Source organism: Cydia strobilella, chromosome 5, assembly GCF_947568885.1.
Source record: "Cydia strobilella chromosome 5, ilCydStro3.1, whole genome shotgun sequence".
Taxonomy (NCBI): domain Eukaryota; kingdom Metazoa; phylum Arthropoda; class Insecta; order Lepidoptera; family Tortricidae; genus Cydia; species Cydia strobilella.
The window spans coordinates 14,938,201-14,957,730 of NC_086045.1; the positions used below are offsets into that span (position 1 = coordinate 14,938,201).

The 19,530-nt window shown below is 35.7% G+C and overlaps 1 protein-coding gene across 2 annotated transcripts in view; it reads right to left on the reverse strand.

Moving 5' to 3' along the window:
* Positions 1-8,438: 8,438 nt before the first annotated feature.
* LOC134741657 (proton channel OtopLc-like) overlaps positions 8,439-19,530 on the reverse strand; it is a 79,069-nt gene continuing 67,977 nt past the window's right edge. The window contains exons 7-9 of one of the 2 annotated variants that reach the window (XM_063674519.1): positions 12,769-12,929; positions 11,332-11,494; positions 8,439-10,757 (exon numbers count right to left, since the gene is read on the reverse strand). In XM_063674519.1, the coding sequence (XP_063530589.1) occupies positions 9,748-10,757; positions 11,332-11,494; positions 12,769-12,929 (1,334 nt within the window). In that variant the 3' untranslated portion in view covers positions 8,439-9,747. The remainder of the gene's footprint in view (positions 10,758-11,331; positions 11,495-12,768; positions 12,930-19,530) is intronic. The other variant, XM_063674520.1, reaches the window with a different exon arrangement.

Genomic DNA, 19,530 nt, shown 5'->3' on the forward strand with positions numbered 1-19,530 from the left:
TGATACGACCAGCATACTAGTTACATTAATTCATTAGGTGAAGCCGTGTGTATATGTAAAATATAATAAGTTTAAAAACTACTTCGAAAAAATAGGCTAGAAATCTGGTTATAAAAGACAAACCTGGTTCAAAAAGGATAAAATAAATACTACCTTCCCGTTTATATGCGCCAGCAACTGAAACTTGTATAAGTTTAAAATGTGTTATACTTTTTTGAAAATAAATTAAATAAAAAAATATATATATATATGTTTGAAGTCGGTGCCAAGCCAAATCTTAAAAGCGTTAACACACTGTCGAACCATATGCCAAATGCCAACCTTGAAGCGCATTATGATTTAATAAAACAACAGGTTATGAATTTGATCTGGATTTGTTATGGATAAAATTATGATCTGTCAATGTGAAAAGTGCTGACGGTTCTGGTTGAAGAAATACTTTTAAACAAAAAAATAAATTCCGAATCTATTCAGAAGTGATGGAGTTGATACATACAAGAAAAATACGGTCAAATTGATAACCTCCTTTTTTGAAAATAAATTTTTACCAAGCAGAAACATCTGCGAACGATGCTATTAAGCTCAGAATAAATTTAAGTGGAAAAATTACTGCCTTGGGTGAGACTTGAACTCACGGCCTCTGGATCGATACTCCAGCGCCTGCTCCACCAGCACCAGATACCTCATCCATAGTCAGCAAATCTTCCCACTATATGGGTCTAGGGGACCCTAGCGACATCTACCGTAAGGCCGTGCCTTGAGTTCAAGTCTCACCCGAGGCAGTAATTTTTCCACTTTTAAATTCCTTTTTTGAAGTAAGTAACAATAATATTTCACTCTTTTTGTTAGGACAGCCCTTAAAAACAAATTCAATAACTGCCCGACAACAAAACATTGGTTAGCCAACTTTAACCACACAAAAGTAAAGAGTTCATCAACATTTAATTCTTTGCAGGGATCGTTACTGGCATTTACAAATTTGGAATATCCTTCTTAAATACTTTACCTTTTTCTATTTCTATTTTAAAATCCTCAATATATTAAATTAATGATTTATTAAGGAACAAAAAACGTCACGGTTTACGATTAACCGAACTCATTAACCGGTTGTTTTTATGAAGGAAATACCGAATTTCGAAATAAATACTAATAAATACCTATTTTCATTCCGACCCCTGATTATTTTCTTTTAATGCAATTTGCCTATAATATGCAAAGATGCAAAGTCAATCTTCATTTGAGATATGTGACAGCGTTGGTACAACATTCCTTACTCAAGTATTTACTTCCAGAAACGGTCTGATGCCAGCATGCATCTAAGTGTGTAGGTAATTCTGTAATTATATCAACGTGCGGTTAAAGCATCGCCGCTGGAGAAACAAGCCCATGCCACCAAGCTAGTTATAAGAAAGTGCGTTTAACATTAAATTCAACAAGTTTTCAATGACTGGAAGCGGCTCAGAAAGTAGGTAAATAAAAAGCTCACAATCCTTACTTTCTCATTTTCTTATGACGAAAATTGCTAGCAGAAAACTTCTATTATGTCCATTCAGCGTGGTCCTATTGTAGATAAATACGCGGGCACACAAAACGTATCCTGATAGCGTCTTTGTCAAAAATTCAAACGTCACCTTAAGGAAAAAATACACTTTTGTAATAACACTTTGGTTCGATTTTAGTTTTCCCCGCAATTATTAAATATTTTGCGCTCGATTTTGAAATTCAACCGAACGCGCGATCAAGTTCGCAGTCAGACGCCAACTCGCAGATTGCGCGCCGAGATATATAACAACACGCATAACTACGGTGCACAGTCTTCTATTGTGCGGTGGTGGTTGCCAGACACGCGAACCCTCTCGCCATAGCTACGAGTATTAGCTATAGAAAGCTATATCAACCTACACCCCCCGTTCATATTTTACAATCATAACGATATGCAGATAGGTAGTTTTTAATAGTTATATATGGGCCATTCCATATGAAATCAACAAATCGGAATTAAAGTCCATTCATTTAATAAAAAAATTGAGGATATCTTTTGTAGTACCAGAAGTGCTAAGCCACATCGTTTTTTTAAACTGCATTAACATCCATCCATCCATCGATGGCGCCAACATAGGTTTTACTTCTCTAGCTTCCAGGCCATAATATACAAGAATTTGACACAATTCTAGGGATTGACAACAGAACATACGCTGACGCCATCTGTAAAATAACTCGATTGTAGAGAGCCGTTGTATTTGAATTTATGACTTCTTATATTTGGTAGTGCAATTCAGATATAATAAATATAATTTTATGTTTCCTTGTTACCCATATTTAGAGTAACCCATGTTGGGCGCTTTGACGCAACAAAGCTACATTTGAATTTGACACTAAGACATGATGTGCATGTTAATTTGACCCACTGTCAACCTGATCCAGGCGATCCACTGTCACCCAGGCCTCAATTACAAAATAAATTTAAATTAAAAAAAATTAAACAATGAGTCAAACAATAAATCAATGGCATGTAGGAATACCTTATTAAATTAGTTAAAAAGAAAAAAATATAAAGGAAATCATAAATCATTCATTATCAAAATGATTTCTGATAAATGAATTCATAAAGCCTACCTATTTCTTTACCATGTACTAGGTATTATTTAAAAAAAACGGATATAAAATTATTCTTGGAATTAGGTATTGGAAATGAGCTAAATAAAAATACTATTTGTTTACAACCAATTTACAAAATATTTTCCCAATATTATACCGTCCGACTGTAGGGTACGTTACCACTAATAAAAATATGAAAAAATGAAATAACTATCACGAACAAAATAAAACAAAACTGGGACAAAATTAAGAATTGATACCTATTTTTGAAAAATAATTTTAAGCACGAACGTAAATATTCTTAAAATATAGAAACGCAGACGCCAATTAAATACACCCGTTCCACATACATTGCATTGCATTGCATTGCAATAAGGGTTGCAATCGATATAGCCCTAAGTATACGTACAACCTTATCTCAGTGTAATAAAGCCTAAATTAGAACTAAAAGACAAGTTTAACACGCGCATACTTCGTAGACACAGCTGGTGAACCTACACAAAACGCACTGAACAGGGAAGATGCATAGAAATACGAGGGGTAACCTGAAAGTTTTTAGAAACGAGAATATTGATCCCGAAGTTAGATACTTCTTTTAATTTCACTAATATATTCAGCGTGTCAACCGAACTTACCTGAAAAATGTACATCTGTGCCTGAAACAGGCTTACCTAGTGCGGGGTCCACCGATACCTTCGGTAGGTAGCATCGCACGTTAAGTTAGTCCCTTTCATAAATTAGTAAATAAATCGGTGTATACTCGTATATGTATACCTAAGTATACCTATAGATTCCTTAAGTTTAATTGTACCTACTTGTCTTAAATACATATTTTTTCATTCCAATTACTGCTAGGGACCAACCTCATCGATAGTCGAATGAAAGATTATGAAATTTATGAAAGAAAGCGATTAAATTATTAGAATAACCTATTTTGCATAATAGGTGGATGTTATAATAGGTTGTATTAGGCATAACTGGTTAGGTGCCAGTGTAGGTAAGTTAGAACTTTTTAGAACTATACATGTCTTTAAGATATTTGTATTTGACATCGCTCGCACCAACCGATTACGCTGCAATAGTATCGCTGGCATCGCTGCAACAGCAACGTTGTTGCAGGTGCCATCCGAAAGTAACCTGTATGTACGCAAATAAACTTACAGAATACTTTACCTACCATACCAAACTCTTAAAATCTATTCCAAACTCTTCAAAAGCCTTCGTTCGCTCTCTTGATGACGTTTAAGATATTGCTGACACCATTTGTTCTTACTAATCGTAGCATGCATTAAGGGGGCAATGGGGGCATTTGCTTGTTTCTTCTTTACCCTAGTATTAGGACATTCACTACGTGTGCCAAGCGCATCACTTCGGGTTAACCAGTCTAATTAATGAAACATCAATCGTTCCGAAAAACGCAATACGTGTTGAGACGCATGTGTTATAATTTTTTTTTTCAAGTCGTTAAATCATCAAAAAATCAGCTAACATATTCTGCAAATAACCAGTAGATCATCCTCCAGTTGACATTGATGTTGGTTACTAAAGCTTCAGTTAAACTGATATCCAAAAAAACTACGTGTGGTGTTTCGGATAAGAACCTGAGAATTGCAAAGTGCAAAGGTACAGTACGGACTCGAATTTATGAACTTTGAGACCTCGAGGTCAAGTTAAATTAGTAACTCAGGGCTCACACAGTCGCGGCAAAACAGTTTGTGAATTAGGTTGCTGCACCCCCATACATACCTCCTGATTGACTAACGATCGATAGTCGCTACTCGCTACCCCTCGGGTGTCACGCGCAATGTTAATACGGGTTACACTAGTTATGTCACACTAGCTAGTTACTTTTAGAAATGCTCGAGGAATTTTTATCACACTATTATATTTGACTTGTTTATCTATATAAAATATGCTGTAACATTAGAATGTTTAATGAATGTGCGTATTCCTGATCATATTTAAAGATTAAAATGTCCTATAAACTTTTCTGTAATTCGCCTAGTTCCAGTTAAAAAAAAAAAACAAGTTTTTATTGTTACATAGTGCAAAACCATAGACATAGTATATACAAGTAGTTATAGTCGCGCCACCGAGCGACCGGGGGTAAGAGAAAGAATATTCATATAAATAGTAGTGATGCTTCCTCCCTTTTTATTAAGCAAAAAAACCTGATACGGATAATCGTAAAATTGAAGAACCGGAAAGTTGCAAGCCATACTTTGTAAAACACAAAATACTTACTCTACCCTGCCTTTACATTCTGGAAACTTGCAAATTTGTCCACAAATACACAGAATTTTGCACAAAACGAGGTGACATACCCTCGTCCTACCCATCTAGACACAATTCAAGATTAATGCCACCATCCTCCCGATTAAAACTACATTCGTCTGGCCCCTTAAAAATGTCAATAAAATTGTACAATAAATTGCCTGAAGAAATTAAAAAAGAAGAAAAAGAAACTACTTTTGCGAAGAAATTAAAACAAATGCTTGTTACAAAAACCTACTATACTGTAAATGAATATTTAAACGACCAACTATAAAATGTAATTTTTTGTTTAATAAGTTAGATACAGTTGTTACCTTGTGTAAAAAAAACATAAGTTTAAGTTAGCTTAAGTTACTTTTAAGAATTGCCATGCCCTAACGGGGCTCATGTTTGATACTTTTATCTTATAAGAACCTATGTATAACAACATGAAAGCAAATAAACTACTTGAATACTTGAATAAACAATTTTGTTTATACCTTAACAGTGTTGGTAAACAAAGTTTCTGAGAAAAGGTATGGTAGACATTAAGGAACATTGTTTATAAACCAGCGGTGGCAGCATGGTTCCATTTTTATCGCCTGTCACTATGCCAGTCTCTTTCGCACTTACATACTTGTTAGAACGTGACACGCATGGTGACAGGTGATAAAAATGACACCGTGCTACGGCCGCTGGTTACTAAACAAAAATGTTTATAGTGAAAACGTGGCTATACCGAACCGTTCATTAAGAACTTAGAGAATAAATTCCGTAATAAAAAAGTATCCTTTCTTCTTTTCCAGGCTATAACCTTATCTGTATTTCCATCGAAATCCGTTCAGCCGTTTTTGCGTGATAGAGGAACAAATATTCAAAAATACAAACTTTCACATATTGAGTCTTTATTGAATACAGAAACAACGGCATAGCATTCCCATTCTTCGATCGGTGCCGATATGAATACATTTAGCTTCGGACGTGACGCTTGAAACCTTTTTAAGTGAATTTATAAGATACCAAGTAGGTATTTTATCAAAAATGAATAAGATACGAGTATATTAGGGCATTAGCCCTTAATTTAAGCAGCTACTGTGTGTGTGGACAGTTAATCACGCAGTAGCTGCTTAAATTTTTGTTTGCACTTCTATCTTCTATTAGATTACGCATATTCCAATTAACTGATTCCCATTGGAAAGATTTTTCTCGAAAAACATGTATAATCTTACTCTCGGTTTAATACACATTTAGGTAGTTTACCTAGTCAAGAGACGAGGCCTTAATTTTGGTGGACGTTGATCTAGGTTTTATGATAACTTATCATTGATAAAAAAGAAAACAATATGGTAGCGGGATCCAAAATTTGAGGAATATATTTGCTTGTAAACGTTTAACATCCGAAAAGACAATCTTAAAATTATTTAGGTATAATACACAATCTCATCTAAACAAATAAATAATTCATATATATATATAAAAGAAACATTAATCTAATATCACTATAATACTGTACACAACTAAAGTTAGCAATAAGAGGACAATCAACAAATATTTGGTTTTAAACTGTAGAACAGGAAAGAAAAGAAAACAGGATTTGAGTATTACAAAATAAATATGGTGTATATCTTAAAAGTTTAAGAAAGCACTGTCAAATAATTAAGTAACTTTCAAATCATCATAAGCGGTCAATATAAGTATTTTGGTTGGCTATTAGTTTTAAACGAAATGGAGAATATTAACATAAAATAGACTCCGAGCCTTTCTTATCTCAATAACAAGTAAATCTTTTCATAACTTTACCCCGACTAAGGTTTTTTTTTCGTAAAGAGTAAACTTCTCCTCTTCTCAAAAAATTGGCCTATGTCTACCTGGCTACGAAAACGAATCAATTGACACCTCCTTCATTGAAAAAAAACTTAGTTAGCTGGAAAATTACACAAATATACCGACTCACCCACATACACAGTTATGTAATATCAAAATTTATTGTTGTTGTTGTTGTTGTTGTTTTAATTTATTGTTCTGGAATGCCCTCTCACCAAATTCAAGGGACGGATTGAAGACCTCGCGAACCTCAGTGAAAGGGCCATCGAGTATTTGAAGAGTGCAAACCTCAATCTTTAGATTAGTATTTAATTTAAATCCAGTAACTGTAATGCCATACGATAAATAAATAATATCAAAATTCTTCCTTTTTGATTTTGCCGAAGTCGGGAAATAAGAACACTTAAATACTTATGCGGTTCAAATCATTATTGCACTTAATAACAAACAAAGGCCATACGACTTGTAACAATAATGCATTATCGTGTAAAGTTAAAACACATTTAAAGCGATTGAGCTTATACTAGTGCCTACTGTTATTTTACATTCATTCATTCATTCCATGCATACACGGTCAGTACTTCATTCATTCGGGTAGAAGGTAGATTAGTACGATAAATAGTTCATAGTACTCACACAATCTAAAGCTAACATTGTCATGCTTGAGTATTGTTTGAATCTTAAATATTATTGTATGTACAACTAAATTAATACAATAAAACTGTATTAAAACTACGCCTACATATGTACCTATATTTAGATATAATTAATACATTTATTAAATAATTTCGTTTCGTGAACTTGCTCAGTGTCAGAGCTCGAATTAACGTTGTTCTTGTATGAGATGCAACCGAATTTTACTGCAGCATACTGATCACAGTGTTTGTAAATTTGTACAAAAATGAAAGGGCATACAATAACATAATTTCTAAAATCAAATATCCTAAGCACGAAATTCCTAGACAGAACATCGAAAAACAAAATGACATACTTTTAAAATGTCTAAAGTTTAGTACAATACTGCTAGTGCACGAAAATACTAACGACATTTTTTCTACGTCCAGTTGACCTAAGTTTAAAATGTATAAATTGTTTAAAATGAGTGTTTAGATTAGCTACCCAAAAATTTTGTTCCCCAATATTTTTTGTTCCATTCGCGTTTTTCCCCATTCTACTTTTTAACCAGTCGTTTTTTTATTTACTGTAGTTAATTTGATTACAGGTGTATGTCCCGGTCGCTTTTTCCCCATGTTTCACGATAGTTACACTAAGTCGATAGGTAGGTAGGGTAGGTTCGTTAGGTAGATTCAGATAGCCGAAGGGCAAACCGCCCAGAAATAGGAGTCCGTCGACTCAGGGTAAGAAGGAAAAGTTCTCGGAAATATTGAGTTCCAAAGTACTATCATTAGAATTTTTTTACGTAGCTATTTTGAGCACTAGACATATTGACTTTTAAAGTATTTTCATTAGGCATTTTGTACAAAGGAATATTGATTTTCGAAAACGAGATCGTTCGATTAAAAGTGTATTAGGACATGCATCTTTAGGAATTACGTACATTAGACATTTGAATTTTCGATGTTCTGTCTTTAGGAATTTCGTACTTAGGATATTCGATTTTAGGAATTATGCTACATACACAAATACAATATCTACCAAAATCCTAAACCTCCGTTTTGGAGGTACATATATGTCAAAATTTATAAAAGACGAATACAAAGAAAATTGTACGCGACTGCTAAATTAACATATTAGTTATATCAAAGAGCTTAGCTAGGTGTTCTGAAAATCAATTACAACCCAATGTTAGGAATATTTACTTCATAGTTCCCAATGTTTCATAAATAACCACTTTAGTAGGTTAGCTACATAATCATAATCACGCTGAGGCGGTAGGTACTTGAGCATTGAGTTAGCCAAAAATAAGATTTGCATAAAATTTCACTTATTAGGGCTAGCTAAGATCTTCCACGGGAAATATACATGTTTTCACTGGACGTAATATCTAAATCTATAAATTACCTAATTATTCAAAATTTGTGTAGAAATGGAAGTCAATTCTATTATTTCATAGATTGTAAAAAATGTGAAAACACTGGACTGTGTACAATACAATTATAAGCTCCAAAAATTACTTACTCCATTAATGGTAATATTTAATATAAAACTTTGGTGTTACTTTTGCCTACCTACTGGGTCCTCGGTATATACTACGTATCCCTATGGTTTAAATTTTTTCCAAAATACTGTCACTACATTTATCGCAAAAATATAGCTACAAAATTTATAAATCTGATCAGACTATGTTTTTCTTGGGGCCCGAAGTAATATGAAACACTTACGTACATAATTTTGTGAAATTCGTGTTAGATACCATTTCAGATATTCACAATTGCCCCATTCGATAGATCTCCAGTTTCTGTTGTTCTCTTTTGAGATGTTGATTGTATGGTAATATTGCAAATGCGAATACACGAATAAAAAGTCATAAAAAGTGATCTGTAAGTTGTAACCTATTGGAAGACTATTTCATTCTGAATACATTTTTTGCAAAATATTCCATTGTAGGTATTGGTATTTATATTTTTTATTTAAGATAAACAAATTGCGTAGTAAATGTATGAATTATGTGGACAATTCAAGATAAGAAAATATTTGTCTTAAACTTGTTTCAAGTTTCGATGCAACACCAATGTTTATTTCAATATGAATCTGTTGGTGATATTTAAAGCATGTAATAAAGCTACAAATAAATAACACATTAAAATATTTAAATACAATAATTTAACATTAAAGCAGTCAACTTCAAACTAACACATATAGTAATAAACTGTTAGTGCACACCGGAAATAAGCAATTACAAAATTGGATGAGAGCTTTGGTTGGCATTATAAGTATAGTTTGCTGTCCAAACAGCAAATAACTAACTATGCTAATCCGGTATCCACTGACGTTAAATCTATGGCACAATTTATTTTAGTTACGCTTCTTTTCAAACGACCTTACATATGCGCTTTAAAAAGTGCGTTAGCTTATTGCGTGAGCGAGGATCACTTAGTAGAAGGCTCGTCGCTACATGTAAGCTGGCTTCATCTTGTAGGCTCGCTTCCAAATTTCGCACAAACAAACTGTAGAATGGAACCTGTAGAATATGGCCAGCGGCATAGACACGTGAGTGATGATCGTCCACGCCCATAACCCGTAAAAGTGCAATTGCACCGGATGGGACTCCGCCCTAGACTTTTCAAGCGTATTTATCGCCCACATAGCCAAATTAGTTACAAGAAGGAATGTAACGATCTCTCTCCCGGGTTTTTTCCGGAGCTGATCAGGTGTTTTAGCCGACCGACGACTCGCGTCTAAGATAAACATCGTCTGGCAAGTCGTTTGCACTAGTGACGATAAGGCTGTTATCAAGATTAAAATGGTATTCTTTTCAATGGTAAAGTGACCTCCGATGATTGTAAAAGTTCCATAGATGAACATGCCAGTCTGCGCTCCGACAAGCAGGATATTGTCCAGCTCCAGATTTCTGTTGCCATCATATTTGAGGTTTCGTACGCATACCATTCCTGCTAGACTTGCGAAAGTTGTCATGGCATATAACGCTAATTCACACACGTTAACCTCCACCACAGCTAATGTTGCGTAGTCTTTTTTTGAAATCAGAACAAAGAACAGTATAAGGGAAATAATTGTGAGTACTAAAACCAAGATTCCAAAGAACAGGCCTTTATGAGCTCTTGCGCAGTCCACGCTATACAAGTGTGGCGATTTCTTATACGCGAGGCCTTCCAACAATCGTGCTTTTGCGATGGCAGCTGCGACGTCTTTTGACGGATACTTAGATATATTCTTCCACATGACGTATAATATAGCAGCGCATATGAGGGAATACTCGATAGTGCACGGAAAGAGAAAAGGCGAAGCGTCTTGCACTAAAGAGCCCATGATATTAGTCCGCCGACACTCGAAGATGTGATGAGGTCCTTTCAAGCCACGTGGTACCCGTAGATGAGCTGCCGCTGGGTGCGATGGAGGCACTTCGGTTGCCAATGATGTAACAAACGCCTTTTGAAACGCTGAAACGTAAAAAATATCATATTAAAATGAAGCAATCGAATATTTTGATTAGAAAGTAAGGCTTAGATAAGATAAGGCTTAGATAGAATAAGTATTACTTGTGAACCAAAGTTTCCAATCAATACATCATTTCAGTTATGAGGCAAAGCACGTCAAACCTCCGATCAGTTTCCAGCTTCGCCAAGAATTTAGGTCAAATACCGGCGGGTTGGAATGGGAGAGCAATCGGGACGATGGCGTGACAAGGGCCTTAATAATTAAGTAAAACTCAGCCCGAAAACCGAACTGAGCATCGTGTAGTTTTATGCGTGCAGTAATATAGGAGTTAAGCACACTAACAAACACTTTCGCTACAATAGTCGCTAATGATATAGGCCTGTAATTTGTACCAACCGAAGCATCACCGATTCTATTCTTGATGATAGATAGGCACCACCAGGGTCTCCATCAACTCAGGCGGTAAATAAGAGTGATTTAAGCACAAGTTGAACAACAAGGCTAGTACTCGAGGTAGATGGACACCGGCGTGTCGGAGATTATGTTATTATGTATTTAATAAAGAAAGAAAATTACCTAGTCTGTGCGATAAGCCTATGGTCTTATTCTCCGGGTCATAGAAGGTGAGGATCTCGTGCTTGGTCTCCTGCACTAGCACGTTCAGCCACACGCTGAGGTTAGTCCCAACCATGTGCATCAGCCCGAATCTCGCCACTATCTTGTGCTTGTACACTTTCATCTGTAATTACATAGAATATCTTTATAGTAAAAGTAAAGTTCTCTGATTTTTGTGTAAGACGCCGTAATAATTTTCTTAGATACATTAAAGGCCAAAAATTAAAATAAAAGAAGCTATTAAACTTGTTTTGATATATGTATTATTATATATTTGACAACAATTTGAAATTTTCAATTTCAACGAGTAACTATTCAATTTTAAATCACATTTACAATCGGGTCTATGGCGAATTTATTTTGTTACCTTTATTTACCAGTGAAACCTGTGTCAAAACGTCAGTAAATAAAGGTAACTAGTTTTAAATGTTATATTCAATTTTATTCAGTTTCTGACAGCAAGCATCAAATGCACGTCCCACCGGTTATAAAGAGCGCGTAGCACGCACAACATTTTTTTTGTAACTCACCTCACGGTAAAAATACAATATGAAAGTACGTGGGATATGGAAAGAACACTTTGATGAGCGTTGCAAAGAAAAAGGTATATGGTACAGGACTATGCAATGTGAACCTCCTCATATTCCTTGGTTTATGAGTGCTAGGTGAAGTAGGAAATTAATTAAAATAGGGTTAAGACTTCGTTCAGGACACATTCCTCTAAAGAAGTTCGCTTTTTTGATGAAAAAAGAGCCATCCCCGAACTGCGAAGCTTGCAATATTGTAGAGGATGTTCAACATATATTGGTGGAATGTGTACGGAACGAAGGTAAAAGACAATTGTTGATGAAGTCACTAAATATTAATAGGTTAGATGTAGGCGCTTTTCAAAGCATCTTGGCGGCACCAATCTCAGAAGAGGCAAAGGAGATATATTTATTTGTGTATAATTATATTAGTCAGTATACTGACAGGCCGTAGATGAGTGTAATTTAGATTAAGGTACGATGGGACTGGCGTAATCTTAAGATTAAAAGTCCCTAAATAAATACATGAATTAAAAAAAAAACCTCACGGTCGCTGCCTGATTGTTGTTCCCGGAGCAAAAGTTTGCGTGATTTATTACATTAGGATACACAGTGAGTCGATCTATTTCACATTATTTTAAAGAAAATCACTCTTTAATATAGCATCTTTCAAAGAAACTTGATTAGTAGATAATTAATTATTTATGAATATGTATTATTAATTAGGTACTACATTGTGTGGAATCTAGACGCAGGATATAGTCGCATGTTAATTAGCAATGGTCTAATTCAATATTATAATTAAATAATGATTATATTGAAAGTCTAGACGTGTAAGTAACTATTAAACGCAAATGAATGCAAAACTAACCTCATTGTTAAGAAAGATGAAATACATCTGGATGAAGATGAAGGCCATCCTAGTAGCCGGCGTGAGCGCCAGCAGGACGTTGTGGCAGTTGGTGTTTCTCTCCAGCTCCCAGTACTGGCCGAACTCAAGACCGGAGTAGATCATAGAGCCGATGCCGAACGCTGAAAAAATAATTATAATAAAAACTTTTATAAAAAAAAGATAAACCGACTTCAAAAAGGATGAAATAAAATATTATCCTTTTTAGGGTTCCGTGTTTAAGTATATGCGTTACCAACTGGTATGTTTGAAGTCGGTGCCAAGCCAAATTTTAAACCATATATTCATAGTGATTTTGGTGTATTCGATAAGGATGCGGCTATATAAGTATGTACGTTGCATTACGTAACGCAGCGTACTACGTAGGCGAACAACACGCGAATGCGAAGCGGCGCGGCACGGCGCCTTAATTAATCCTTTGATACCTATATAGAAGTGTCCTACATGCCGCGTCGCTTCGCTTCGCGTTCGCGAGTGTTCGCCTATGTAAGACGCAGCGTTACACGACGACAATAAACGAACTTTCTGTAGGTATTTAAGAACACACCTCAGAACAGAACACACGGTTGAACCTTCTTGGCGCAGTTCGTACCATGCTTGTCGGCACGTTAGTGTAAATCTAATACGTTTTGGCACCGACTTCAAACATATCAGTTGGTAACGCATATACTTAAACACGGAACCCTAAAAAGGATAATATTTTATTTCATCCTTTTTGAAGTCGGTTTATCTTTTTTTTTATAAAAGTTTTTATTTTTCCATTTTTAGTTTTAAGACATTGTTAAGAGCGTGACGCATGAATGAAAAACATTATCATGTTTAACTGTAAATTCGTAAACTTTATAAAATAATCAGAATTTTCCTCGAGTCCGTCTGGGAAATCATTCCTGTCACTAAATCCATTTTCCGCCCCGCCACTGACCCAATCCCTCAAACCCCCCAATCACTCAACCTCACAGCACATCAACCTCTGATCACTAAACCCCTCGACCCTAAACCACCAACCCTTCATCCGCCATTCCCCGACCCCTAACCCCAGACCCCTTAACTCCTAACCCTAACCTCCAATCCCTTAACTCCCAACCCCTCAGTCCCCGACCCATCAACTCGCCTCCCCTCAACCCCCAACCTCAAACCCCCCAAACACTAATACCCTCTACCTTCACCTCTCAGTCTCTTTGGTTGATTCCAACACTACCTACATAAAAAAATCATAATACACATACGAGGGAAGTAATCAGTAGCCTTACCACGAGTTTGACATTGATATATTCGCTATCGTGTGCGTAACTTACTGTTTATGCATCTCGCTCGTATACATATCGCTCGTATATATATATATATTAGTATAGTAGTATATTAGTGTACAAAGTAAGTTACGAAGAATATTTAGTGTCAAACTCGTGGTTAGGCTACAGTTGCACTACATCAAATTGGTAGTTTTTGGGAGGAAATGCTTGAGTTACTTTAGAAAACACCGAAATCACCATACACGTGCCTTTAAAAATTGAGGAGTTCCCTCAATTCCTCACGGATTCCATCATCAGATTAAAACCAAAAATATTACGAAAACACCTTGGAAAGGTAACTTTTTTCAAACAGAAAAAGAATAACTCAAATCGGATCATGGGTGCCGGGGTAATCACTGAAATCATTATCATCAAAACAATCATCATCATCAGCTCCACTTCATCAAATTGGTGGTTTTCAAGAGAAAAAGCTCAAGTTGTTTAAGAAAACGACCAGATCACCATACATGTGCCTTTAAAAATTGAGGAGTTCCCTCAATTCCTCATGGATCCCATCATCATAACAGCACCAGATTAATGTGGGACCACCTTGGAGGTAGTTCCTTTCAATCAAAAAAAGAATTGTTCAAGTCGGACCACAGGTCTCGGAGTAATCGCCGAACATCCTACATAAAAAAAATCATCATCACTATCTTCAAAACAATCATCATCATCAGGTCCACTTCATCAAATTGGTCGTTTTCGAGAGAAAATGCTCAAGTTGCTTATGAAAACACCCAAATCACCATACATGTGCCTTTAAAAATTGAGGAGTTCCCTCAATTCCTCAGGGATCCCATCATCAGATCAGAACCAGATTAATATGGGACCAACTTGGAAGTAGCTCCTTTCGAACAAAAAAAGAATTACTCAAATCGGACCACGGGTCTCGGAATAATCGGTGAACATAAAAAAAAAAAAAAGCCACAACCGAATACAGAACCTCCTCCTTCTATGAAATTGAAGTCGGTTAAAAATGAAATAAATACACTACACTCACGTAGTAAGCCTAGCGAAAAGCGTGGCGTGCTGCTTCCAAACTGCCTGAACCCGGCTTGGACCACTGAGTTTCTTGGCGCTTATTATGTAAGTACAAATTATGATTTGGTATGTACCAGCTACCAGCTGCTCTCTAGTGAAATAGTACATTACTACAGAGGCCTTGAAGTAAGGGGTTGCCGGCCTAATAGGATAGACGGCCGAACGTAGTGAGGCCGGATAGTTATGAGGCCAACCCCTTTTCACGCCGAGGTATGTATAGTGCTTTTCTCAAACATGCAATGAAATAATAATAAAAACATGATGATGATGATGATGATTGTTTCATGTCGTAATGTGACAGGTTATTTAGTGCGTGAAGTATCGAGGAAGAACGAAAATTTTATTATTTTTGCGCTACGACGCATGGTTTAGGAGATACAGCCCTATAAAGATTTTTTTCTTTATTGATTTTCATTGTGTTTTTTGTATATTACTTTAGGGTTTCATAAAGGGGAACGAAAATTTTATTATTTTTGCGCTACGACGCATGGTTTAGGAGATACAGCAATATAATTTTTTTTTTTTTTTTTTCAATATAAATTAAGGGTCACCTAGAGGGGAACGAAAATTTTATTATTTTTGCGCCACGACGCATGGTTTAGGAGATACAACCCTATAAAGATTATTTTTTGCTTTTTTTTTATTATTTTCATTGTGGTTTTTGTATATTACTTTGGGGTTTCATAAAGTGGAACGAAAATTTTATTACTTTTGCCCTACGACGCATGGTTTAGGAGATACAGCCCTATAAAGATTTTTTTAGTATTTTTTTTTGTTTTTTCTAGCATAGACTATACATATACTATATAAATCTGACTGATTGTTGTACCTACATAAAATATTTGATGTGCTTTTTTACCCGAGCTGTGTCACCTATAACTCTAATACACATAATACAATGATTTTAATTGCTACTGATTTTTATTACAGTTTCTGGTCTGGACCATGCATGTTTGTCTGTCAAGTAGTCCTCGACTCTGTAATAAGCCTTCAACATCAAAGACTTTTTTAAGTAATTCTTAAGAGCTGGAAAGGGTAATCAAGCATCGTCAGGTAACTTACTCGTATTATAAAAATGAATGCATTGTCCAACGAATGACTTTTGTACTTTGCGGACACGAAACTTTTTGTTAGCAAGCTTATTTTTATTTATAGTGTTATACTTAGTTATGGGTTATGGACATCAGAATTCTTAGTGAAGGAGTCTAGATTAATATTATCATAGATGTATTGGGAAGCTACGGTTAAAATATTAATTTCTTTAAAAAGTTTTCTTAGTTCTTAAGTTATAGAAAGAATGAATGGGCCCTGGAGGGAAAGTACCCCAAAACCTTAAGTTAGCTTTTGCTTAAAGGAAACATTATTTTATTTTTGAAAATAAACGAAACTGCATTCAAAGGTTTTTCATTTTTTTTTTTTAATTTTGCTTGTCTAAAAATATTCTTGAATACTTATATTCGATTTTATGGATATCTTGTACGACAGACGAGTGTAAGGCCTAATGTTTCTTAGAGAAATGTTATCTTTAAGATGAACATCTCTGTACACAGCTATTCAATAAATATTATCTTATCTTATCTTAACTGTATCGAACAGTAGAATAAAATAGCATGTTTTTTTTTGTCGGTTCGTTTCCCGGGTGAGCAAGCAAATTTCAAAAAATCTTTAAATGCAGTTTTGTTTCATTTAAAAAAATTAAAGAATGTTTTCTTTAAGCAAAATGAGTTAACTTAAGGTATTAAGGCACTTTCCCTCCAGGGCCCATTCATTCTTTCCACACTGTATACTTATAGAATGAATGGCTCTCTTGTAAGATAACGCAGCAACACAATAATGCAGCTATCAAGAACCTCAAATTGTATCTTATTGACAATCTTCAATACGTCGGCACCATAGCGCAGGCGGACCTGCTGGATGGGGTGTTCGTTTTTTGATTGGGTTTTTAGGTATAATAATTTTACTTTTAGTGTTAATTTTAAATTATTTGTAGTTTCATTTTACTTAAATAAGTTCGTTAATTTACGCTCATTTTGTATCATTTTAAAACACTAAAGGTCTGTGACTGCGACGACCGGTCTGGCCTAGAGATGGGTAGTGACCATGCTTGTGAAGCCTATGGTCCCGGGTTCGAAACCCGGTAAGGGCATTTATTTGTGTGATGAACACAAATATTTGTTACCGAGTCATGAGTGTTTTCTAAGATTTAGATTTAGATTTATTTATTTCATAATATCAAATTACAATATAAATTATTTTACACTAACCTATACGAATTTATATTATGGTCGTCATTCATTTTATTCCTATCCCTGTGTGTATCGTACTTAACCCAAAAACCTTTGTTGAAAAACTTAGTGCCAAAGGTACATGTTATTTTCACACTGAATTAATAAAAGCACAGACAAACCGGAACTTTTGTTGAGTTAACCCTTCAACACTTAATAATGATAGGCACTGTAAGCATATTGAACACGTGTCCAGTTATCACATTTACTTTCTAGAGAACACAGTCCAGTGGAGTTCCAAATTGTGTTCCAACAAAAAGAAACTGACTTTAGCTTGGAGAGACGTGTCCGTAACCGTGGTAATTCAGTTTGGATTTCGAATTAACGCATTTCGGTGCATTTGACGGAAAAAGGGTTACTTTCTAAATTGTCGTACAGTATTATGGCCTTTATAGAATTTGATAATTTAATTGGTTGCTTTAACTGTTAATTTCCTAGATAAACTGAGTGACGGATTGAACGTATTAATCTCGCCCGTAATGCGACTCCGAACGTCACTCATTATATCAAGGAAATTGACAGTGACAGTGCCCGCGTCCAGGCCGCAGCAGTAATTTCACAACAGTAATGCAGTTGCCATCCAAACGTCACCTTAAAAGTAACGCCGCTGCATTACTGCCGCGATTACAACGTTCAATCCGTCACTCAATTTACATATGAAAGGTGATGTTCATTACTGTTGCGGCTTTGTTGCGGGTGGAGTCACTGTCAATTTCTGTCATTAAATGAGTAACGTTTGTAATCGCGGTACTGCAGCGATTAGAACGTTCAGTCTGGAGTTGCTTGACGACCGCCATCTTGGCGACATCGAGTCGGGATTAATTTTTTGTTTTTGCTCATTAACGTTGTTTGAAGTGTAATACTGATAGCTTATTATGCAGTAAACTAATGAAGACGTGTGCGGATAATCAAGAATTAATCTAGATACGAGTTTATCCACCGTTTTGGCGTCAACGCCAAGTAGCTCCACGTGGCCCTTGTATAGTCGCTATCGCTATACAAGAGCTCATAATATCACAACTACCGAACAACGTCGTGCTCTAAGAGCATTTGGTATTTCTGCCTCTAACCGTATCTGGATAGAGCCCTAGAGGCCATAATTGTATTTTTTATACTTTTACCGTACACTGGCTGATTTACATCAAGATTGAAGAAATATAACTCGATCCCACGTGGATCCCACTTTGACGTTGGCGAAATCATCGACAGTCGATGCCAATGGACCGATGGATCGATGGAGCCTTTCTACATAAAGATTGATTGAGAACGTTCAGTCCGTTACTCATTTAACCAACCAAATAAATTGACAGTGACAGCGCCCGCTTCAAGGGCGCAAAAGCAATTTCTCAACAGTACTGCAGCTGCAGTTGCCAACCGAATGTCTCCTTATGTTTGGCCACACACTTAAGGCCGTTCCATCGGTTTGCCGCTATCACTGTCACATTTCGCAAGAAAGAACGGGAAAGACCATGCGCGCCAAGTGTCAATTTTGGTCGAATTTTGTAGATTTTTATTTATTTTAAAAACGTTGCCTTACAATATCGAAATTCAAGTTAAGATTGTTTTTTCTTCTTTTTTTGTTTAAAGTGTCACATAATAAATAACCGAGTAAAGTTGGATTAAAAGTCCTAGTTAGAGGTTACTTTGGGAATTAATTGTATCAAGCGAAGTTTCATAATTTGTGTATCGGAGCTTATAAATTAAATATAATATAATCAAGAACTTATTACACTTTGCTAAATTTAGTGACTAACAAGAGGGACGCCGCTATACGTGAGACGCGATAAGAGATACATCCTATCGTTTCTCACGTATAGCGTCGTTCCTCTTGTTAGTCACTAAATTAGGATAGTGTAATAAGCTCTTTACACTGACGATCTGACGGAAGTTGGCGTGAATACTTAGCGTAGACGGACTCAACCTCGTTTCTAAAGTCGACACAATGTAGGTACATTCTATGAATCAGTGATACCTCTAGCAGCCCAGAGGCTATAAAGAGGTCTCTCATTCCATTTTATTTTGAATCTTTATTTTTACAAATAAAAATTATATTTATATTGGAAAGTTTTGGTTTGTGGGCGGCTACGGGATAACTAAAACCTCAAATA